The sequence below is a fragment of the Xyrauchen texanus genome, chromosome 4 (assembly GCF_025860055.1).
Source record: "Xyrauchen texanus isolate HMW12.3.18 chromosome 4, RBS_HiC_50CHRs, whole genome shotgun sequence".
In the NCBI taxonomy this organism is placed as follows: domain Eukaryota; kingdom Metazoa; phylum Chordata; class Actinopteri; order Cypriniformes; family Catostomidae; genus Xyrauchen; species Xyrauchen texanus.
The window spans coordinates 15,863,045-15,886,977 of NC_068279.1; the positions used below are offsets into that span (position 1 = coordinate 15,863,045).

Here is a 23,933-nt window from a genome sequence, read left to right on the forward strand (position 1 = left end):
ATCTGATGCTGCAGTGTATTGTTCACCATGCTGCAAAAGTTTTTTTTTTTTTTTTATGTAAGCATTGTAGGCAACATTAGTAACAGTATTGTAACAGTAAACATACAAGGCATGGTGGCCTCTCAGCACACTATAGCAGAAGGAAAAAACATTGCTGTATATCAAGTGCTGAAACAGCTTGGTGCAGAAAAATCAGGAATAATGTTAAACATTGTAACAATCACCTCTTTGCAACCTCAAATTGTTCAGAACGTAAAATCTTTGTGACACCTGCTCTAAAAACAATCTAGACGCAGCGCAACACTGAAACAGAACGCAGGTGTCTCAACCTGTTTGAAACCTGAAGCTCTTATGAACTTGACACAGTGTCTAAAAATGTTCCAGAACTGCATGAGACACTGAAGAAATAGCGAGATATGGTACAGCAATCAAGGATGTTCGCTCAGCACGTTTACATAAAAAACAATAGAAAACAGAGCAGATGCACGCAAAAACACTTTCGGTGTGAACGGCCTCCAATTCTTCAGTTCGCACGTATCAGTGTGAGTGTAAGCGTGTGTGTGAAACAAGTTCAGAAGGCCTGTATATTTTTTCATAAATTACTAACCCGAACCTAAAGTCCTACTGACCCGACATCCGGGGCCCCACACAATTGCATTGTTTGCCTGGTGGTTAAAACCGCTACTGATGGCAGCATAAAAGTAATCTATACACCTCCAGTGGTTTAATCCATGTCTTCTGAAGCAAACCAATCTGTTTTGGGTGAGAATAGACAACAATTATAATTTTTTTTACTATAAATCTTGATATCAGCAGTCTCCTTGGTGATTATGATTTCAAGCTTGATTTCACTTCCTAGCGTCTTCATGCTCTCTGCACATGCGTCAAGCACTAGAAAGTGTAATCAAGCTTGCAATCATGATTGTGCCTAAAGACTGCAATGGCGCGATGTACAGGTCTGTTCTTACCCAAAACCCAATTGGATTGCTTCAGAAGAAATGGATTTAACCACTGGAGTCATATGGATTACTTTTATGCTTAATTTATGTGCTTTTTGGAGCTTCAAATTTTGGTCACCATTCACTTGCATTGCATGTACCGACAGAGCTCAGATATTCTTCTCAATATACTCATGTAGTTAGAAATGTCATAAAAATGAGGCATATAATTACATTTATATTCATAATGTCTTGTACACAAATAATCTGTTACACTAATATGTTAAACATGATGTAATGTTTGTAAATGACTTATTAATGAAAGTTATTATAAAGTACCAAATATTTGTATCACAAAGTAATTTGTCTCTTTCCAATTATCCTACCTTTAAAATGAAGTATACATGTTGGTAAATATTCTCTTTTATGTATTTCTATTTCTTCAGCTCAACCCTAGTGTGAACTCCTTTCAGCGCAAGTTTGTCAATGAGATCAAGAGATGTGAGGAGATGGAGAGGATTTTGGGTAAAAAAACAAAACAAAAAAAAAACCTGCACTTTGATTTTGATTTGCTTGTTTGTGGGCAGAATATATGATTTGTTTATCTCTGAAGAGTACTAGTACAGGGACAGAATACTTTTCTGAACAGTATCCTCCAGTGAGGTGAATTATGCATCCAGAAAGAAGAGAGCAAAAGAGTTTTGAATCCTTATAAGGCCATGTTTGTTCGCTTCCATCATGAAAGGTTCCTGGGGAATTTGCTGCCTAAATTAGCATCTCGAACATCCAAAGCAGAAGTGAACAAGAAGATTTCTCAACTCTCACACTCCAAAAATGAATTCTAGTTAAAACATAGCCCATTCTTGACAATTGGATCTCAAACCATAGTCTCATATTGTTGAGCTTCATCAATGTACAGAAATAGACAATGATTGCTTGTGCTTCCCCAAAGTAACTAACTTGAAAGAATGCATTAACAATGAGCTTATCCCATAACAGGATATCTTTTGAGGAAAATTAAAAAAGAAGACATCCAGCTGCCAGAAGGGGAGGTGAACCCAGCCACACCCTTACCCAAACATGTGATGGGCATAATGGTGAGATCAGTTCAGCAATCTGAACTTTTCATTTGTCTTGCTCTTCAAGGCACCTTTTTGTTTCATGTTATAAGTTGGAAATATTCAATTGAATGTTGGTATGTCTTCTTTGCTTTGAACTTTATGGTTTATATTCTCACTCATACTTTCCTAGCAAGATTTCTAGGAAATTGGGTTTGTTGAGAGTGTTTGCAAGGCAGTACTCTATTGAAATTGCAATTATTTCAGCAATGGGTTTGTTGATAATTGCAGCCTTAAGTGTGCTATGTCGTTTTTGGTTTTATAAACTTGATACTTTTTAAGAAATTAAAGGTGCACTCAGTAATTTTTCCTCATTAAAAAGTTTTACTCTTAAAGAAATTAATTGTAATTTTGAAACATGACCACTCACATGAGATGAGAGCTCTAGTCATACCAGTAGTCTTACAAAAGCTGTTTTATCCTACATGGGGGAGGGGCACCCTCATGGTCATAGAATCACATTATCTGTTGAATACTACTCATTTAATCTCAGTAACTATCTTGTTATTGGACACTTTCACTCTTGGATTAATCATGGCTGATTGTAAATTGCAAAATTCTACAATGGCATCTGTATTGACATTGACAAACATATTGATTTTGAATGATGCTACATCCAGGTCACTAGGTGTCACTGTAAGTCCAAGATGAGTGCAAGTTACTGAGTGCACCTTTAAGAGAGTCTTCTGTTGAATTACTTTGATAGGATGTTCACCATTGAAAATGTAAATTACATTATAATATAATTGGAATAGTTGCATATTACAATAAGTGTGATTGGGCTTTTTTTTTTTTTTTATCAGTTTACATGTTGAGTTGTGATTGTTCTTTTGGTCTTTTCTTTCTTACGTCTATTTCTCGATCTATACTTTATATTTATAACAATCTTTATTAGATCTCTTTCAAGAAAGCTGCCATTGCATTTATTAACATAGACAGTACAGTTGATATTTAGTTATGACAGAAGCGTCTGTGCTTTGTTTAGGAGCAGCTTCAGAGACTGGAACTGGAGCTGAGTGAGGTCACCAGGAACCAAGAGAAACTCCAGAAGAACCTCCAAGAACTGATCGAGTACACTCACATGCTTCGCATCACATGCAACTTTGTGCACCGCAGTGCAGAGGTGGGTTTCGGTAGTCATGTGATTCTCTGTCCGATGTTTGCAGCTATTGTTTGAGTGGATCTTTTTTGAGTTTAAAGAAAATTTAACTGATTGGTGGCAGGATTTGCCATGCTTTTGTCATTCATTATCTCACTGATATCATTAATCATTAATGATATCATTATCTACACACACATATATCAAAGGCTTTTAAAAATGTTACCCAAGTGCAGTTTGTGGAATAATTAAAAGGAAATTGCTTTAGAGAGCATCATTCTAGGAATCACGCAGGGCAAACAGTCACCTGATTTTCAGTGACTGCTAGAAATTTGTGTCTTTACAAATAGGCTTAACTCTTGACCTTCTCATCTTGATCACTGTAGCAATGTATGTGTGTGTGTGTGTGTCTAATCTCTTGCTGTCTTTTTTCTTATGTGTAAGCAGAGGGAATCTGTGCAGGTCCAGTATGAAGAGTTCCCCTTTCTAGAGAAAGAACCCATGATGGACTACGCCAGCATGCAGAGGCTTGGAGCCAAGCTAGGGTGAGCAGTGTTTAAAAACATAATTGTGGGTAAAGGTATCCTTCTGTTTCTATGATCAAGGGTCACTTTCCATTACCTAAATCCAGACCTTAACTATTATTAAAAGAACTTAATCTGTTGTAAGATTAGCAGCAGAGAGTGACATCTGACAGCTGCAACTTTCATCCATTTGAGCTTTATAGATACCTAACCTACCTTTGTTACATACATTTATAATGGTCCAACGTTCTCTTTCATGCAAGTCTTTAGATTTTATTGTTTTCATTTTCTGATGAAAATGTTTGTTTTCATATTTTGTGTGAAGGTTACTTCACACGTAGCATGTCCATTAACTTTTTTCTCAACATTGATATTTAAGGTTAAAATATAAATTAATGTGTAAGAGAAAATGGTTATCTTCGGTTCTGTAACTTGTCAACATTTCTTTAAAGCGTATGTAACTTTTGTGGTTAAAATAATTTCTCCTATACCAGTTTATTATGCAGAGATAACAAAGTAAGCTATTCATAGGTTAATTTTCTTAAAAACTATAAACCCTGGGGGCCTGTGTAGCTCAGCAAGTAAAGATGATGACTACCACACCTGGAGTCGAAAGTTAGAATCCAAGGCATGCTGAGTGACTCCAGTCTGGCTTCCTAAGCAACCAATTGGCCCGGTTGCTAGGGTGGGTAGAGTCACATTGGGTTAACCTCCTCGTGGTTGCTATAATTTGGTTCGCTCTCGGTGGAGGCCGTGGTGAGTTGTGCGTGGATGCCGCGGAGAATAGCGTGAAGCTCAACAAGCCACGTGATAAGATGTGCTGATTGACAGTCTCAGATGCGGAGGCAGCTGAGATTCGTCCTCTGCCACCTGGATTGAGGCAAGTCACTACGACACCATGAGGACTTAGAGCGCATTGTGAATTGGGCTTTCCAAATTGGGGAGAAAATGGGGGGGAAAAACTGTAAACCCTGTCTCTGTGGTGCTTTGAAAATTCCTCTGTTTGTTTTGAGCAACTCGTCTCAAGTAGGGTTGGGTGGTATACTGATCAGAATCAGAATCAGCTTTATTGCCAAGTATGCTTACACATACAAGGAATTTGTCTAGGTGACAGGAGCTTCCAGTCTACAACAATACAAACAATACCAAAAACAGCAGCAAGACATAGGTAATTAAAAACAGAAAAGAACACAAAATAAATAATTATACATATACGATACTAACGAAATTGCGATACCAAAAAATTCTAAATGGTAGGATATAATTTTGTTACTAACTTTGGTTCCACACAACAGTGTGGTGCTAATAGCAAAAATGTATGGTATGTGACATTTATTTTGATGAAATCAATGACAAATTGACAATTGATTAAATTGAAATGGTAAATGGTCTGTACTTATATAGCGCCTTTTTAACCTTAATGGTATTCAAAGCGCTTTAGACTGTGACACATTCACCCATTCATACTCCAATGGCGGCAGAGCTGTCATGAAAGGTGCTAGCTTGCCATTGGGAGCAACTTGGGGTTCAGTGTCTTGCCCAAGGACACTTTGGCATGTGGAGTCGTGTGGGCCGGGATTCAAACCACCAATGCTGCGATTAGTAGCCGACCTGCTCTACCAACTGAGCCACAGCTCACAGCCCCAAATCTCTATATGGCCAAGTGTGATCATTAAACAGAAGAAGAATGAAATGTAATTAATTAATATACAGTCTGCATGCTTCAGAATGAACGAGAGGTGCCGCTCTGCTCTCTGTCATACTTCACACATACATGCACAAACAGACTGCACGTAATGCTGTGTGTTAAGTTTATGAGTGGCTGTTAAAGGAATATTCTCTCATTATTCACTTATCCTCATGCCATCCCAAATGTGTATGACTGTCTTTCTTCAGCAGAACACAAATGAAGATTTTCAGAAGAAGATAGAGCTCTGTTGGGTCCTTATAATGCAGGTACACGTATGCCAGCACTTTGACGGTCCAAAAGTAATTTAGGCAGCATATAAGTAATCCACATGACTCGATAATAGAACTAATCCACACAAATCGATAATTAAGACTTTATAACTTTAAATTGGCGCTTCCATCCAGGGCTGTTTGAAATGGTGGAACTCTGGCGTGACGTTCATTCTTCTGTTGTAAATAAGCGGTGCTTCCGAATTCTCGCGCAAACTCGCCGACTTGCTTGCATCACGCGACATCCACGTGATGCGTCAACTGCTGGCAGGAAGCACTTTTTAAAAGTTCATAACATTTTAATTATCAATTTATTTTTTACACAAATGTATTGATTCGCTTCAAAAGATGAAATCTTCTAAAAATCTTTATTTGTGTTCTGCTAAATAAAGACAGTCATACACATCTGGGATGGCATCAGGATAAGCGAATAATGAGAGAATTTTAATTTTTGGGTGAACTATTCCTTTAACACTCACACAAACTCTTCCAGTGCTGCTCTGAGATCTTGGCTCATGAGTGTTTCAGTATTTAAATTAGAACACAGACATTATTAAAAACCAAGGAGCTGTTAAAAACTACCACACAGGAGGAACTTAATTGTCTGTCAAAATGAAAGTTCCGTCAAAATAAAAGCTCTTTAACTGGTTGTGTGAAATTGAAGACATTAAGACTATTATACACTCACCTAAAGGATTATTAGGAACACCTGTTCAATTTCTCATTAATGCAATTATCTAATCAACCAATCACATGGCAGTTGCTTCAATGCATTTAGGGGTGTGGTCCTGGTCAAGACAATCTCCTGAACTCCAAACTGAATGTCAGAATGGGAAAGAAAGGTGATTTAAGCAATTTTGAGCGTGGCATTGTTGTTGGTGCCAGACGGGCCGGTCTGAGTATTTCACAATCTGCTCAGTTACTGGGATTTTCACGCACAACCATTTCTAGGGTTTACAAAGAATGGTGTGAAAAGGAAAAACATCCAGTATGCGGCAGTCCTGTGGGCTGAAAATGCCATGTTGATGCTAGAGGTCAGAGGAGAATGGGCCGACTGATTCAAGCTGATAGAAGAGCAACTTTGCCTGAAATAACCACTCGTTACAACCAAGGTATGCAGCAAAGCATTTGTGAAGCCACAACATGCACAACCTTGAGGCAGATGGGCTACAACAGCAGAAGACCCCACCGGGTACCACTCATCTCCACTACAAATAGGAAAAAGAGGCTACAATTTGCAAGAGCTCACCAAAATTGGACAGTTGAAGACTGGAAAAATGTTGCCTGGTCTGATGAGTCTTGATTTCTGTTGAGACATTCAGATGGTAGAGTCAGAATTTGGCGTAAACTGAATGAGAACATGGATCCATCATGCCTTGTTACCACTGTGCAGGCTGGTGGTGGTGGTGTAATGGTGTGCGGGATGTTTTCTTGGCACACTTTAGGCCCCTTAGTGCCAATTGGGCATCATTTAAATGCCACGGCCTACCTGAGCATTGTTTCTGACCATGTCCATCCCTTTATGGCCACCATGTACCCATCCTCTGATGGCTACTTCCAGCAGGATAATGCACCATGTCACAAAGCTCGAATCATTTCAAATTGGTTTCTTGAACATGACAATGAGTTCACTGTACTAAAATGGTCCCCACAGTCACCAGATCTCAACCCAATAGAGCATCTTTGGGATGTGGTGGAACGGGAGCTTCGTTCCCTGGATGTGCATCCCACAAATCTCCATCAACTGCAAGATGCTATCCTATCAATATGGGCCAACATTTCTAAAGAATGCTTTCAGCACCTTGTTGAATCGATGCCACGTAGAATTAAGGCAGTTCTGAAGGCAAAAGGGGGTCAAACACAGTATTAGTATGGTGTTCCTAATAATCCTTTAGGTGAGTGTATATTACTATACTATAAGAATATTACTATTTTATATATTTATATATATATATATATATATATATATATATATATATATATATATATATATATATATATATATATATATATATATAAATTTAATATGCAAAATAATAGCAATAATACTACTAATAACAATAATATTTCTTTTTATTATAATTTGTTTTCCTTAAATATATATAATATAAACAAGTGTAGGCCTTTTGAATATCAACACACTGTGATTCAGCAGTAGCAGCCTTGTGCAAGAGTTAATCAGATTTTGTTTTTCGTTTTTGTAAAGCTCTGTTGTGCTGCATTTTATTTGACCAAACAAACTGATTAAATATATTTTAATTTTTTTTGTGGAAAATTAATTATTATATTTTTATTTGATTAAAGCTGTTTGTATACATTTGATTAGACAAAGTTTTGATGATAACATTTATTACAAATTTAAAACATGGAATCCCAATTTTTGTTTTATGGAAAATGCAGAATTGCAACCGCAAGACTTTATACAGTTATTTTAATCAAGTCATTTTCTGTGTGATTTCATTTGTAGTCTGAGGCTATTTATTATTTACTATTTATCAATACCGAGGTACCAGGGCTGGTAACATAACATTGACTCAACCAATGGTGTGAGTTGGGGGCAGGACTATCTGTTTGCTTGATCAACGACAGTTGGGGGGCATTTTCAGAAAACAATGATAATTTTGGCAATTACGTTTGGTGGGGCTTGTGGCACAGAAATTGCATACTTCAGCTTGAATGTTTTCACCATGTCAATTTAATGTCAATTACCCAGAATCACATATTACCTGTATATACAGTATGTTCAGCACTTATAGTGTCATGTGCAGGACAAGTTTGATGCATACATGTTAGTGATCCTCTTTGATAATGTTCTGAGTTCATGTTTCTGCTGTTCAGGTTCATTTCTGGGCTGATCCATAGAGTAAAGATTGGGGTGTTTGAGCGAATGCTCTGGAGAGTGTGCAAGGGCTACACCATCCTCAGCTACTCCGAGATAGACGAGGTCTCGGAAGATCCTGATTCGGTGAGATTATGAACAGCAAATGTATGTTTCAATCTATTCTGTCTAAAGGGAGATTAATGTACCTGTAAACATAAACGTATACAATTATATGTATAGATAATCAAGTCAAAGTGCTTGCATTTTCATATGTCATAAATATAAATTAATTAAAGCTTTACAAGAATGTAGAGAATAAAGATAAAATAATAGTAAACTAATTGATTTGGTAGTGTGTACTAATGTTGAAATATATAGTACATGTTATATAGTAAATTCTAAGTCTTTGAGAAGGTTTGTCATCATTTTGTCTGTTCTCTGTGTGGTTTGTCAGGGTGAGCAAACCAGAAGTGTGGTTTTCCTCATCTCCTACTGGGGAGATCAGATTGGACAGAAGGTTAAGAAGATATGTGACTGGTAAACTAAACTTCATACTATATTCATGTATAATATATTATGACCTATATTCAAACACATTCAGTTATTCTCTTAATTGGTTTAGTAAAGTATCTACTCTGTTGAGCTGCCACATACCAAAGCCTGGTTATAAAGTGTTGGGTAGTTAGTAATAATTTATGAATGTTTTCATCTCCGTAGCTACCACTGTCACCTGTATCCATATCCCAACAGTAACGAGGAGAGGGCAGATGTGGTGGAGGGGCTCCGTACACGCATTCAGGATCTGCACACGGTGAGGCAAATTTGAATTCTGATTGGTCTTCTTTCTACATCTATTTGCATACTGAATTGTTATTGGTCTTTATTCCTAAAAAGTTGTAAGTAGATGTAAAAGGTTTAGCTCTATTGGACTGAGGACATCTTGTTGTTGAACTGATTTTGGTGGTCATGGCTTCCTTTTATAGGTTCTTCACCGCACTGAGGAGTACCTCAGGCTGGTGTTGATAAAGGCTTCAGAGTCGGTGTACACTTGGGGGATCCAGGTTAAGAAAATGAAAGCCATATACCACATCCTCAACCTCTGCAGCTTTGATGTGACAAACAAGTGCCTCATAGCTGAGGTGTGGTGTCCTGTTAATGATCTGCCTGCAATTCGGAGGGCTTTAGAGGAGGGATCGGTATGTTAGCATTTCTGAGTTGGAGTCCACTTGAGTCTCAAATCAGACAATGTGGTGGTGCTCCATTACAATGTTGCACAAACTATTGTTTTTCTCTTGATGCCTTTAACACTAAGCACAAAGCCGAACACATTCCTGTAGACCAATTGCATCATGTCAGTGTGTCATTCTGATGTGTCCTTATTGGGTTTTTTCCTTAGAGAAAGAGTGGAGCAACAGTACCCTCTTTTGTCAATCGAATCCCAAGCAATGACACTCCACCAACTCTCGAACGCACAAACAGGTTTACCTCAGGCTTCCAGAATATAGTGGATGCCTACGGTGTGTGCAGCTACAGAGAGGTGAACCCAGGTGAGGGAGAGCTGCTAAAGCTTTGACTGCTCTGTTTAACATCTCTTCCTGCATTAAAAATGAAACACATGGAACTATCGCTTCATTTGAGTTCTTAGCATGTAATGATTGTAAATGCATATTTGAAGGATACGAATTCCCCAAATAACAACAGGGCACAGAAATGGATCACATAACTTCTTTTTTTGTTCTTTCTCACAGCTCCATACACCATCATTACCTTTCCCTTCCTGTTTGCTGTGATGTTTGGAGACCTTGGGCATGGCATCATCATGGCACTATTTGCTCTGTGGATGGTTCTCTATGAGAATGACCGCAAGCTGAAGAAAACCAGGAATGAGGTGTCTTGTCGAATCTTAATGTGTCAGCTTCTTTATTTTGATCAATTATCATCAGCTGTTTTCACTGCTGATTATTTTGTGCCTTGAAGCGCGATCTATTACAGTATTACTTTTTCAATTACCCATTTAGACATGATCATTGAAAGTAATAGCAACCATTATAATATTAGGCTGAATAAAAAATGTCTTGGCTTGTTAATTTAAGTTTTATAATCATGTGGTAATTTACTAGATCTGGAACATGTTTTTCGAGGGCCGTTACATCATTCTGATGATGGGTGTATTTTCGGTCTACACCGGACTAATATACAATGACTGCTTCTCCAAATCACTCAACCTGTTTGGCTCAGGATGGAGCGTCAAAGCCATGTTTGACCATGGAACCTGGACGTGAGTGTTTAAAGCACACCTACATACTGCTTTCTTCACTATAAATACTGTATACTGCATGCTACTGTTTAAAGTAGTATATTACAGGGTGCATAATATGCAACTTCAGAATGCTGAATTGTTTTTAGCACAGTAGATCTTTCCGTGTTTCAATATAAATAATATCAGGGTTTCTGGAAAACACATGCCATTTGTCAGCTACTTGTAAGGCCAATCTTTACCCTGACATTTTAATTCAAATTCACATATTTGGGGAGGCAATACTACAATAATTGCAAGTCTCATGAAGTGATGTTTGAAGAGGTTTATGCCAGGTAATACCTGCCTAGGATAACTGATGATGTTGAACTGCTCTTCAAGAGACCTGTATATCCATCATTTTTAAAAGCAGAAAAGGACATTTTGGAGTTTGGAAACCAAAGAAGGAAGTTTGAATAATGTATTTTAGTTCAATCTTACTTTACTTGACTGCCTGTGTTTGTAGTGGTCAGTAGGTACAGAGTGCTCTTTCTCACATATTTCTCTAATGTACTCCTACTTATCTCTTCCTCCCAAGCATGAACACAATCCGTTCAAATGGCTTCCTTGCACTGGATCCAAACATCACAGGAGTATTTAAAGGGCCTTATCCACTGGGGATTGACCCGGTAGGTCTTTGACCGACTTTTAGTGCTGTGTTTTCAGTTTACTTTTCTGCTTAATCGCTGGCCTGGTTGAGTGAACAGAGGTATTTGGTACATTTTATTGCATTATATGAATGCCAAAAAAGAAGTCTAATACACCGCTGTTATTTTCTATAATTGTGCTCTTTGTAGATTTGGAACCTGGCATCAAACCGTCTCACCTTCCTCAACTCCTATAAAATGAAGATGTCTGTGATTTTAGGAATAATTCACATGACGTTTGGTGTCATCCTTGGAGTTTTTAATCACCTGTGAGATATTTCATGATTGTTTTCGAAGAAGTGTTATCTACTCCTTTCAGATCATTGGTCTTGTTTAACGTTGTGCTTCATGCTAGTTTAATAAATGAGATGTGACAAATGTATTTTGATCCCACGTTTTTGAGAGTTTATCTTTCTAATGCTTGATATGGGTATTTGTTTAGGCACTTCAGACAGAAGTTTAATCTCTACCTGATATTTCTGCCTGAGCTGCTCTTCCTGCTGTGTCTCTTCGGGTATCTAGTGTTCATGATCATCTATAAGTGGCTGGTTTTCACAGTCAGAGACTCGCAGGTGGCTCCCAGCATCCTCATTCACTTTATCAACATGTTCCTCATGCAGGAGGACTCTAGCCAGCCGCTCTTCCAAGGACAGGTGAGACTCAGAAAAGGACCATTTTTATATACCGAAAAAAACAGATTTCAATCTGAGCTTTAAAGGTAAAATATATTCGGTCATTGTTTTCTTGCCATGTAACTTCTTTATTTCTTTCTTTTTATTTTATAATTTTTTTCTTTATATTTCTCTCTTATTTCTTTCTTTCCTTTATATTTATCTGTCTTTCCTTTTCTTTCTATTTCTTTTTTCTTTACATTTCTGTCTTTTCTTTTTTCTTTCCCTTTCTATTTTCTTTATCTGTCTTTCTTTTTCTTTCTTTTATATTTTCATCTGTCTTTCTTTCCTTTTCTTTCGCTGTTTTTTTCTTTTACTTTTTTCTTTCTTTATCTTTTTTCTATCTGTCTTTTTTCTTTATATTTATCTTTTACTCTCTTAATTCTTTCTTTTTGTCTTTCTCTTTCTTGCTTTTTCTCTCTGTCTTTTATCTTTCTTTCCTTCCTAAATGACTTACTGAATTACTTAATCAACTTATTTTCTTCCTAATAGACTGGTGTTCAGGCATTCCTGTTGATTGTAGCCTTGTTCTCTGTGCCTGTGTTATTACTGGGCAAACCTCTCTACCTCTACTGGCTACACAAGGGCAGAGACCGTCTGGGCATATACAGGGTCAGTTTTGTTTGTGGGTGAAATCTGAAGTTGATTTTAGTTAAAGAATATTATCTAATTCTCTGTCTCTTTGTCTGTGTAGGGTTATCAGCGTGTACGCCGAAGCAGTGAAGAAGAGCTCTCTCTCTTGTGCACTCATGATATGGAGGAGGCCAGCAGCCTGGAAAGCCATTCCAGCAGCTCTGACAGTCAATCTGAGGAGGTGAAACCTTTTAGAATGTCATTTGATTGGATATCACATTCTGTTGCAAAAAGTATTCCTTCTATTCTGGGTGTGTGAGTAACAAGACTAATGCAGAAAGTTGTTTATGGTCTTTTCTTTCACAGTTTGACTTTGCAGATGTGTTCCTGCATCAGTCTATCCACACTATAGAGTACTGCCTGGGCTGCATCTCTAATACTGCGTCCTACCTCCGGCTGTGGGCTCTCAGCCTGGCACATGCCCGTGAGTATCAGTCCACTGAAGTGTTCTTGTGTTCAAGAATCCAAAATGGCATTGGCATATACAGGTGAAACTTGAAAAATTTGAATATCGTGCAAAAGTTCATTAATTTCAGTAATTCAACTTAAAAGGTGAAACTAATATACTATATAGACTCATTACAAGCAAAGTAAGATATTTCAAGCCTTTATTTGATATAATTTTGATGATTATGGCTTACAGCTTATGAAAACCCCAAATTCAGAATCTCAGAAAATTAGAATATTACATGAAATCAATTAAAAAAAAGGATTTTAAATACAGAAATGTCGGCCCTCTGAAAAGTATAATCATGCATATGAACTCAGTACTTGGTTTGGGCCCCTTTTGCATTAATTACTGCCTCAATGCGGCGTGGCATGGATGCTATCAGCCTGTGGCACTGCTGAGGTGTTATGGAAGACCAAGATGCTTCAATAGCGGCCTTCAGCTCTTCTGCATTGTTTGGTCTCATGTCTCTCATCTTTCTCTTGGCAATGCCCCATAGATTCTCTATGGGGTTCAGGTCAGGCGAGTTTGCTGGCCAATCAAGCACAGTAATACCATGGTCATTGAACCAGGTTTTGGTACTTTTGGCAGTGTGGGCAGGTGCCAAGTCCTGCTGGAAAATGAAGTCAGCATCTCCATAAAGCTTGTCTGCTGAAGGAAGCATGAAGTGCTCTAAAATGTCCCGGTAGACGGCTGCGTTGACTCTGGACTTAATAAAGCACAGTGGACCAACACCAACCGATGACATGGCTCCCCAAACCAACACAGACTGTGGAAACTTCACACTGGACTTCAAGCATCTTGGATTGTGTGCCTCTCCATTCTTCCTCCAGACTCTGGGACCTTGGTTTCCAAATGAGATGCAAAATTTGCTCTCATCAGAAAAGAGGACTTTGGACCACTGAGCAACAGACCAGTTCTTATTTTCTTTAGCCCAGGTAAGACGTTTGACATTTGAAGCCCATGTCCAGGACCCGTCTGTGTGTGGTGGCTCTTGATGCAGTAACTCCAGCCTCAGTCCACTCCTTGTGAAGCTCCCCCACACATTTGAATGGCCTTTTCCTGACAATCCTCTCCAGGCTACGGTCATCCCTGCTGCTTGTGCACCTTTTTCTTCCACACTTTTCCCTTATACTTAACTTTCTATTAATGTGCTTTGATACAGCACTTTGAGAACATCCAACTTCTTTTGCAATTACCTTTTGAGGATTTCCCTCCTTGTGGAGGGTGTCAATGATGGTTTTCTGCACAACTGTCAGGTCAGCAGTCTTCCCCATGATTGTGAATTCAACTGAACCAGACTGAGAGACCATTTAAAGGCTCAGGATCCCTTTGCAGGTGTTTAGCTGATTAGAGTGTGACACTTTGAGCCTACAATACTGAACCTTTTCACAATATTCTAATTTTCTGAGATTCTGAATTTGGGGTTTTCATAAGCTGTAAGCCATAATCATCAAAATTATATCAAATAAAGGCTTGAAATATCTTACTTTGCTTGTAATGAGTCTATATAATATATTAGTTTCACCTTTTAAGTTGAATTACTGAAAATAATGAACTTTTGCACAATATTCTAATTTTTCGAGTTTCACCTGTAGGACCCTATTACTAGAGTACTAGACTAGTACCTGAACCAAATTCAGTTCTATACTGAACTATATGCGTTCAGATTAAGTTCCAAGTGTTGTTTTTCCACCAGGGGCAAGAAAGCAGGAATTTTTCCTAAATTAGCTTTGACTTAAGCATGTGACGCTGTTTTGGCAGCGAAACCGGTCTTGATGAGACAACAGTGAGAGATGAGACAACTCGCTTCAAAACATAAAAAATTATTAGGCGTGAATGATTTTGTGTTGATTTTTATCATCCGGTTTCATTGTGGGAAAACTTCACGTGGACCAGATTTTCTAAATACAAACTAAATACATAATACAATGTCCTATCAATATAGATGATAATCATGGAACATAAATGTTTTTATGATACTTTATTCTCTTCTATGTCTCATTTAATTTTCTTTATTTTCAGTCTACATGTCATCAAAGCCTATCTTCCTGAGATAATCACAATATTTGTTCACCTCGTTTCTAGTCGACGTTTCAGAATTTAAATTTAATTTAATAAAGTTTTCGTCATAAATACTCAGCAGATTCTGCACAGCAGCGTCGGTCCATCTACATGCATTTCGATTTGAAAAGACTATAATAGCAACAACTCAACAAATGTTTTAAAGTAGGTTACTAAGCAAACTTTAAAAAAAAGGCCGGTATCGGCTGTCTGATGGCTGAAGATGCATTTTCTTGACCAACGAGAAGCGTTTGCTGTTCTGACTCCACCCAAAGAGTTTCACTTGACAAGGAAAGTGCAACCTCTGGAGCAAGTACTAAACAGGTTCCTGGTTTGGTTCAGGTTTTAGTCCCACGTTAAACTAGTTCATGTGGTGGAAAAATGACAAGAACCTGAAATAGTTCCAGGAACTAGGAAAAGTTCTTGCTGTGGAAAAACTCCTGTAATAAACAACATAGCCAGATGAAGTTAAAGTTTTTACATTCAATTTCTTTCTCATATCCCAGCTTATAATGCATAATTTGTCCAATTGGTGACAATCCTGGCACTGAACTTACACACTTTAACTTTAGTATTTAAGATATAAAAGGGGTCATATGATGGAAAACAAGATTTGGTTAGTGCTTTTGAAATAAGAGTTCGATCTAGTAAGGAGACATTGCAAAGCTCCCTCAGAGTCAGTCCACCCAGACCATTTGAATTAAGCCCAAAAAATCACAATTATTTCAGAAATTGTCATTGTATTGAGATTACAACCATGAGCACATTAACGTATGAGCACCTTTGATGAAATATGAATGCCTGTTCAGTAATCAACTTATTTAAAAACTAATTTCAAAAACAGCTAAACCGTTGCAAAAACAGCTAGTTTAGTTCTAAGGGTCCGGGAGAGGGTGGAACAAAAAGAAAAAATGAAATGCTACAAAAGTGTACGTTTTGGCCACTTTAAAAAGAATGCTGCACATGTGTCTTGTGATCCAGAGCTGTCTGAAGTGTTGTGGGCGATGGTGATGCGGGTGGGTCTGCGTGTGGACACCAGTGTGGGGATTGTGTTCCTGGTGCCTGTCTTCGGACTGTTTGCTGTTCTCACTGTGTCCATCCTGCTGGTGATGGAGGGACTTTCTGCCTTCCTTCATGCTCTCAGGCTCCACTGGTCAGTACAAAACCTCAAATAGACACAACATACACAGATCAGCCACAACATTAAACCACCTGCCTAATATTGTGTAGGTCCCCCTCGTACCGCCAAAACAGCGCCAACCCACATCTCAGAATAGCATTCCGAGATGATATTCTTCTCACCACAATTGTACAAAGCGGTTATCTGAGTTACCGTAGACTTTGTCAGTTCAAACCAGTCTGGCTATTTTCTGTTGAACTCTCTCATCAAGAAGGTGTTTCCATCCACAGAACTGCCGCTCACTGGATGTTTTTTGTTTTTGGCACCATTCGGAGTAAATTTGTGTGTGAAAATCCCAGGAGATCAGAAGTTACAGAAATACTCAAACCAGCCCGTCTGGCACCACAATCATGCCACAGTACAAATCACTGAGATCAAAAGTTTTCCCCATTCTGATGGTTGATGTGAACATTTACTGAAGCTTCTGATGCATATCTGCATGATTTTATGCTCTGCACTGCTGCCACACGATTGGTTGATTAGATAATCGCATGGATGATTGTTTGATTGTTTGAGTATTTCTGTAACTGCTGATCTCTTGGGATTTTCCCACACAACACTCTCTATAATTTACTCAAAATGGTGCCAAAAACAAAAAACACTTCTTCCAAACAAATGGTTTCCCTGGAACGTTTTTGGATGAAATGATTGAAACTGTAATTGTCTTTCTGTCCTCAGGGTGGAGTTTCAAAACAAGTTCTACAGCGGTGCTGGTGTCAAGTTTGCACCGTTTGCCTTCTTTCTCTTGCACAGCAGCTTTGAGAATGAAGGGCTGTTATGAACTGTGTGACACTGAAGAATGGAGCAGAGCTACGAGTTTCGTGGCTAGGCAGCTCTCTCAGTGATTTTAGCTGATTTATATACAGTGTTGTTGCACTACATCACCAAATTGGTCCATCCAAATACTGTTGTGGATTGTCTGGATATATCAGATAAAAGTGGGAATGTCTCCCAATAGACTGAATGGATTTCCGAGCCACATAAGATGTTTGATGGTTTTCGGACATGCAACAATAATACAGACACACTGAGATCATAAGCAAAACCTGAAGAGACTTTGAATTGGAAATCTGACTCGGTGCCCTCGAGTAGTTCTTCAGTTCTGTTGAATGTATTACATCATTTCTACACACTCACAAAAGTGCTGGTTGGTTATCAATTTTCTACCATGTTGCCTGATGTCTATGCAGAGAAAGGAAGCCTCTCCAAAGCTGAGCGTATTCCATGAATGACTTTAAGATTCCTTATATACCGTATAAAAAAACTTGATGGGATTTTTTTAAATATTTGCTCACCCGAGTCTTTATAATTAGATTTTAACTGAAGATGTAAATTCTAGAGCTGCAGATGTTTCCTCTTCTCATTTTCAATGTGTTGAAACCTCCTTTCCCATAATTAAATTCATAAAATGTAATGGTACACTTGAAAAAATTGTTAAAGATAATACAGTCATGGGGTTATTATACAGTAGTTTCTTGACACAGAATTGATAGATGTTAGCTCAGAAAGGTCCAGGATGACAGCAGTCTTCTTGGTGGTTGAATTATTTCAACATACAAAAAGATCTGCTGCAGAAAGCAGGAAAACCTGATAGCCAACAGGAGGCTCAGATATTCCTAACATTTCCCTGTTAGTGCCTAACATGCTGAATTTATTCAGGATTGGATTAAGTTTATTTTTGCTGTCAACAAAGTCATTTATGTGCAGTGAATTTATAATGAAATGGATCTGTTTTGCAGCTACTCATTGTTCTGCCTCTACAGAATGGTCTTTTTCATTTAACCCTTGACTTTAATGTGAGAGATTGTGGCGTATGGGTTGTGAGCCACTCAATTCAATCCAGCTTCTGGTATTATTTTATTTATTAACAGTACTGATCAAATGGGTTGGTATGATTTTTGAAGAGTGTGCATTTATTAGGGTACGTTCCATATTTTGGCTTTGACATTTTTATATTTAATATTACACATTAAATCAAACCTGTGAAGCTGAAGGAATAAAGCAGAATTTTGTTTGCTATAATTAAATAACTCTGACTCACATTATTTTTGATCTGTGTGTTTTCTAAGCTTAAACACTTAGAGGCTTTTCTCAGTGTAAGTTCTCAGTTACTCTGGATAAATGAGATTCTACTCTTTTTCTTATTTCTTGAGGGCTTTCCAGATGTCTAACATCAGTTATGTAACACTTTATGTATCCCAGTGATTTTATATTTATCAAATTGTTAAAATCAATAATTGTTTGTAATTTAACTCACTTTTTTATCCACAATGTAAATGTAGGGACAGTTCATCAATTTACTCAGTTTTTAGTTCTCCAGTAAATCTAATCAACCAGCATCCAGGATTAAACCTGAAATCTTTCTGTTAACAGATTTTGTGAACTGTTGAACATCATTAGAGACATACACAAAATATTTCAATGTTTGTCTTTCATCATTTCATGAAAATGGCATTATTATTTGTATGGATGATGCAGAAATGTGAATTATCATACGATGAGGTTGTCAATTGTTTTTAGGTGAGATGAAGGTGAATTTAAGAGGAATTGGGTGGGAATGGTAACAGAACTAATATTAACAACGTTTACTGCTGAGCTAGACCAGTTTAAATACTGAACAGACAGCCACTTCAAACTAATCTTACCGTAGCAAATATTTGCTGATGGGGAAAAACTAAACTGAGGATAATGTCTTCTTTTGTACTGTACTGATAAGTTAACATTGCCGAGTTCAGATATTGTTTTATTGACTCCTTTCACTCAGAAACGTGCTGGCTGTCTATGTGTATTCAGAGGTCAGAAAAACACAACTGAGGTCTTATCTCGGTTAACATGCACTTGTTGGTTCATTACTCTTCAAACACTGAAATGTAACTTCCGTCTTAGTCCTTCATTTTAAAACGATTAAAAAGTGTAAATAAATCCGCTTACAACAGACTTTACATTAAAACACTCTGAAATCAACTAAGTTCATAACAATAAAAGATATAATAAAAAGTGCTTGCCAATATGTGTCAGTGTTTTAATACAAAATATTAACATTTAAAATCAAACATTGACAGCATGTCAACTTGTCTAGCTGGATCATTTTAGATTTGAAGACAGATTTACAAGTAAATATTTTGGTTAAAATCCAGATTTTGACCAAAACACAGTATTTATTAGGATGGCATGGCATTATAATTTTTTTATCGTTTCCTTCAATATAACAATTAGGATATGGCTAATTAAGAGAGCAAAAAAAAACCACCTCAAGCCTAATTCTACATTTTTAACAGCAATCAGAAATAGAGTGAGGTCTGCTCTCCAGAGAATCCAATGCTATGAATCCAATTTATCCACCGGTCTTAAAGGGATAGTTCACCCAAACATGACAATTCTGCCATCATGTACTCACCCTTATGTTGTTCCAAACCCAAGTGACTGTTCCATGGAACACAAAAGGAGATGTTAGGCAGTTCACATTCATTACATAAAAAAGGAGCAATGAAAGTAGAGTATGTGAATTATGACACATACTTCATAGTTCATTTTTGTGTGAACTATCCCTTTAATACTAGGAAGAAATACATGTTTGTATTGGATCAACAAAGTACCAAAGTGCACAGCAAAACAACTTAAATGTTTCTTTTTTTTTTCATCACTTTTTTCACTGTTGTTCTGATTATCTACAACTAATTCATCTGGGGATTTAATGTCTGTATACCATTGGGCCAGTGAAATGTAACAATTCAACTTGATGAGTATATACTATGTGCTTCTCTATAACAGCAACACCTTGTAATGTGATAGACAGTCATCCACTTCAATGGGAACACTTGAGTTTTAATCCACTATTTCTACTGCTAATAAATACAAGCATTTCTCCTGGGTTCATTTCCTAACACAAAAATAGGCATTTTCTGTATCATACATTGTATTCTGAATGGATGATTGTTTGCTATATCTTCTGAGAGAGTGATATGGGTGACTTGTTTTCTTTTATTGGTTGATCATTCATTCATTATCCTGATTGTCCAAAAATTATTTTAATTGCATTAAAATGCATCGTACTGTGGCAGTCACAGTAACATGGAAGCTGGCCACTGGGTGGCTCTGCCAAGCCAGTGCAAGAAGCTCCTCATTAATGGGCACGACAATTTAAATTTACCTTCATGAATGTAAACATTTTTGGTGTCAGAAATCAAGGCATACCTGCCTTTTCCAATATAACAGACACAAGTGCTCTTTTATAGGAATAGTAATTCTGTCATCAGTTACTTACCTTTTACCCTCATGCTGTTAAAAACCTGTGTGAACTTATTTTTTTCTGTGGAACACAAAAGATGTTTTGCAAAACGTCCAAGCACAAATATGGTCCATGTGACTTTTAAGCTATATTCCAAGTTTGAAGCCATGCGATAACTTTGAGAATAAAGTATCACTAAAATGTAAGTCCTTGAAAATCTTCCCCACCACTCAAATCTCATTTGTGCATAAGCATCTAAAACTTGACATCAATGATGTCAGTGATGTCATTAGTACTCATTATGACTCTTGAACGATCACAATTCGGCAGCGTGAAAGATTTGAGAGGAAAGTTCTCAAACAAAGCTATCATATGGCAGTAGACTTGAAAAAACTCATAAGTCTTATGGACTACTTTTATGATGGTTTTATGTCTTTTTTGGAGCATGATAGCCACTGGTCACTGTCTACTATTATAGTATGGAAAAGAGCATTTGGACATTTTGCTAGATATCTCCATTTGTGTTACATGAAAGAAAGTATGTCATACAGGTTTTGAGCAAATTGAAGGTGAGTGAATAATGACAGAATTTTCCATTTTGAGTCAACTATTCAATTAAAAGACTCATAAGGTTTGAACCTTACTGCTATGATTAGCTATGCAGAGAGGGAGGGGCCAGGGAGAAAGTGTTTAGCTGGGTGTCCAAAGAAAGAGTCCCATCGTGCCGCCATCATTTTCTAGGATATGCAAATGTCAAGAACATCCTTTGCCCAAATATGGTATTTTTGATATTTTTTGAAAATGTACTAAAGGAAGTACACAAACCTCAACATGAACAATCAGATAATTCACACATATGTTGCTCTCATCCATCATCTTGAGTGCATAAGTGAGTTCCTTCATGTGTTTTTACGAACAAGAGCGCCTTTGATACAATCTCAGTAGAAAGAGGAGTAAAGAAAGTGCATTTTTCAAAGGGGTTGTACTGAATAAAAATAACCTGATTTGCTTTGGAAGATTAACTGGGGCGGCACTTGGCTAGAATAGTTCTTGAGGTGAACTTCAGAGAGAACGTGATTAGTTTGGTTGTCCCACTCTCCACTTCTCCTGTGCAAGTCTGTTTAAGAATCAGTCAAAGATATGTCATTAGGGCTGCAAACACACACACACACACACACACACGTTCCCAACAGAGTAGGTTTTCACAACCTGTCTCCACCTCCTCAGCAGTCCGCAAGGCCTTGATGAGTCCATGTAAAGGACTATTTGCCTTTGTTAGTTAGTCAAGTGTTTCGTGCATTCAGAAGATCTCAGGACAAATTCTCCAGTCCTGTCTTTCTTTAGCCTCCCAATAACCCCCCTTATAAACAAAGACAGTCTCTCCAGTCCTTTCATCTGTCCTCTGGTGGAACCACAATGGCCTGTAGCCCTCAAATTCCTTCCCTGAAACACAAAATAACACTAAATCACAAAAAGAATGCCTAATTGAAGTGTAGAGTTTATTTCCTAAGATTAAACTGTTGTGCTAAATTTGTGATTGATTAAAGAGAATTTGACCCATAAGAGCCATAAAATATTAACTTTATCATTAACTGACTGGCCTTTGTATTTTCATGTGTTTTATACATAAGCTATTCCCTAATGGGGATGTTGATTATTAATCGATTATCCATCATTAATAATTTGATCGATTAAGCTTATCGATCATTGATAAATTAATTTCAGGACAGATGCGTTCAGTAACAATGACAGCAGACATTCATAAGGCTGTCTATACAGTCATCTGCCACTAGAGGGCACTTGCACACTGCATATCATGTCTGGTCCGCATGACAGAAGAAGAAAGGCACAGATGAATGTGAATCAGGCTCAGTGTAATCAATGACTATGTTTCCATCGCCATCTTTGATTTATTTCGATATTCCCAAGCAAAGAGTCACTGAGTTTGAAGGTAGGCCTTAAAAAACATCCACAGGTACACCTCCAATTGACTCCAATTAGCCTATCAGAAGCTAATTGTTTAATTGCTTAAAGGCGAGACATCATTTTCCAAGCTGCTTAAAGGCACAGTTAACTTATATTTAAACTTCTGACCCACTGGAATTGTAATATAGTCAACTAAAAGTGAAACAATCTGTCTCATGAATTACTCATGTCTTGCACAAAGTAGATGTTCTAAACGACTTGCCAAAACTATAGTTTGCTAATACGAAATCTGTGGAGTGGTTAAAAAATTATTTTTAATGACTTCAACCTAAGTGTATGTAAACTTCTGACTTCAACTGTAGGTATTTAAAAGCAGGCCTAGAATAAGTTATTCTATTTTTAAGTCATAATTTAGCTGAAACCTGTTACAGTTTGTTTGATAAAGATCTATGGCATGTAGGGCAGAGATTCTGCTAAGCTCCCGAGCTCCACAGCGCCCCTCATTTTTCCAATGGAAATCTGTGGTCAAATATTGTACTGCAACAAGCCTTCACTGAGAAACATTGGAGCAGAAGTCAATTTTGCCATAATCGTAGACCCAAACCAAAGGTAACATAAGTATAAGTGCGTGTCAGTCAGGGGCAGACTGGGAACCAAAATCGGCCATGGAGAAAATTTGTCAGGGTGGGGTTTTAACGTCTCATTCTGCATATCGCGTTTTGCGGCCGGACCACCAGGAAAAGTCCCGGTACTCCGGATGGCCAGTAAGCCTCTTGCACCAGAAGTGTGACAAATTGCGAACATGCCGAGCACTATCAGTGAATGTGTGTAACAGAGTGTTGTTTCTATTGTAAATTCAAGACAAATTGGCCATCAAACAACTTGGTCCTGAAAAGCCAGAAATAAAAAACAAAAGACAAGGGTAGGTGATAAGACAATGTATGATGAAAATCTGTATGTCAAAAAGCCTTTGCTCTCTGTTGCGCTGAACTGAATACAATTTTATGTTTCCCATTTTTTATTTTTTCATTCTTATTTTGCAAGGGGACGGGGGGATGTTTACAGTAGCGTCAGTATATGAATAACTTTGCGAAACGTACAACCTATTTACAACTTTGAAAAACTTACTGTGATTTACAACATTGTTATTATTATTATTATTATTAAGCATGTACTTTAATAATTTTTTAGTTCTGTGAAAATGTGTAAATGGCATATAGTTCTGTTAATGTATGTAGATAAATAGATATTTTACCATAGCTTTCTCTTCTTCTCTTCCCTGTGTTTCTTCAACAACACTTAACGTTATAAAACAACATTTGATTTAGATTTAGTTGAACAAGTCAACATTCCAAGGTAAAATTCTCATTAAAAATATTAG

The 23,933-nt window shown here is 37.5% G+C and overlaps 2 protein-coding genes and 1 long non-coding RNA gene across 7 annotated transcripts in view; 1 reads left to right on the forward strand and 2 right to left on the reverse strand.

Annotated features, from left to right (window-relative positions):
• Positions 1-1,424, reverse strand: part of LOC127634861 (uncharacterized) — an 11,781-nt gene extending 10,357 nt beyond the window's left edge. The window contains exon 1 of one of the 2 annotated variants that reach the window (XR_007969422.1): positions 1,325-1,409. This is a non-coding gene — a long non-coding RNA (uncharacterized LOC127634861). Of the gene's footprint in view, positions 1-1,324 lie in introns of both variants that reach the window. The other variant, XR_007969423.1, reaches the window with a different exon arrangement.
• Positions 1-19,360, forward strand: part of LOC127634819 (V-type proton ATPase 116 kDa subunit a 2-like) — a 21,858-nt gene extending 2,498 nt beyond the window's left edge. For 2 of the 3 annotated variants that reach the window (XM_052114521.1, XM_052114502.1), the window contains exons 2-20: positions 1,385-1,463; positions 1,938-2,035; positions 3,042-3,179; positions 3,603-3,700; positions 8,477-8,603; positions 8,914-8,996; positions 9,177-9,270; positions 9,443-9,655; positions 9,856-10,006; positions 10,208-10,347; positions 10,580-10,737; positions 11,294-11,384; positions 11,553-11,671; positions 11,845-12,055; positions 12,566-12,685; positions 12,768-12,887; positions 13,013-13,130; positions 16,200-16,371; positions 17,077-19,360. In XM_052114521.1, the coding sequence (XP_051970481.1) occupies positions 1,448-1,463; positions 1,938-2,035; positions 3,042-3,179; positions 3,603-3,700; positions 8,477-8,603; positions 8,914-8,996; positions 9,177-9,270; positions 9,443-9,655; positions 9,856-10,006; positions 10,208-10,347; positions 10,580-10,737; positions 11,294-11,384; positions 11,553-11,671; positions 11,845-12,055; positions 12,566-12,685; positions 12,768-12,887; positions 13,013-13,130; positions 16,200-16,371; positions 17,077-17,179 (2,370 nt within the window). In that variant the 5' untranslated portion in view covers positions 1,385-1,447 and the 3' untranslated portion in view covers positions 17,180-19,360. The remainder of the gene's footprint in view (positions 1-1,384; positions 1,464-1,937; positions 2,036-3,041; positions 3,180-3,602; positions 3,701-8,476; positions 8,604-8,913; positions 8,997-9,176; positions 9,271-9,442; positions 9,656-9,855; positions 10,007-10,207; positions 10,348-10,579; positions 10,738-11,293; positions 11,385-11,552; positions 11,672-11,844; positions 12,056-12,565; positions 12,686-12,767; positions 12,888-13,012; positions 13,131-16,199; positions 16,372-17,076) is intronic. The other variant, XM_052114512.1, reaches the window with a different exon arrangement.
• Positions 19,361-19,408: 48 nt separating this feature from the next.
• The window catches only part of LOC127634831 (oxysterol-binding protein 2-like), a 124,135-nt gene continuing 119,610 nt past the window's right edge, over positions 19,409-23,933 (reverse strand). For both annotated transcript variants that reach the window (XM_052114539.1, XM_052114531.1), the window contains exon 14: positions 19,409-22,069. In XM_052114539.1, coding sequence (XP_051970499.1) covers positions 21,927-22,069 — 143 coding nt within the window. In that variant the 3' untranslated portion in view covers positions 19,409-21,926. The remainder of the gene's footprint in view (positions 22,070-23,933) is intronic.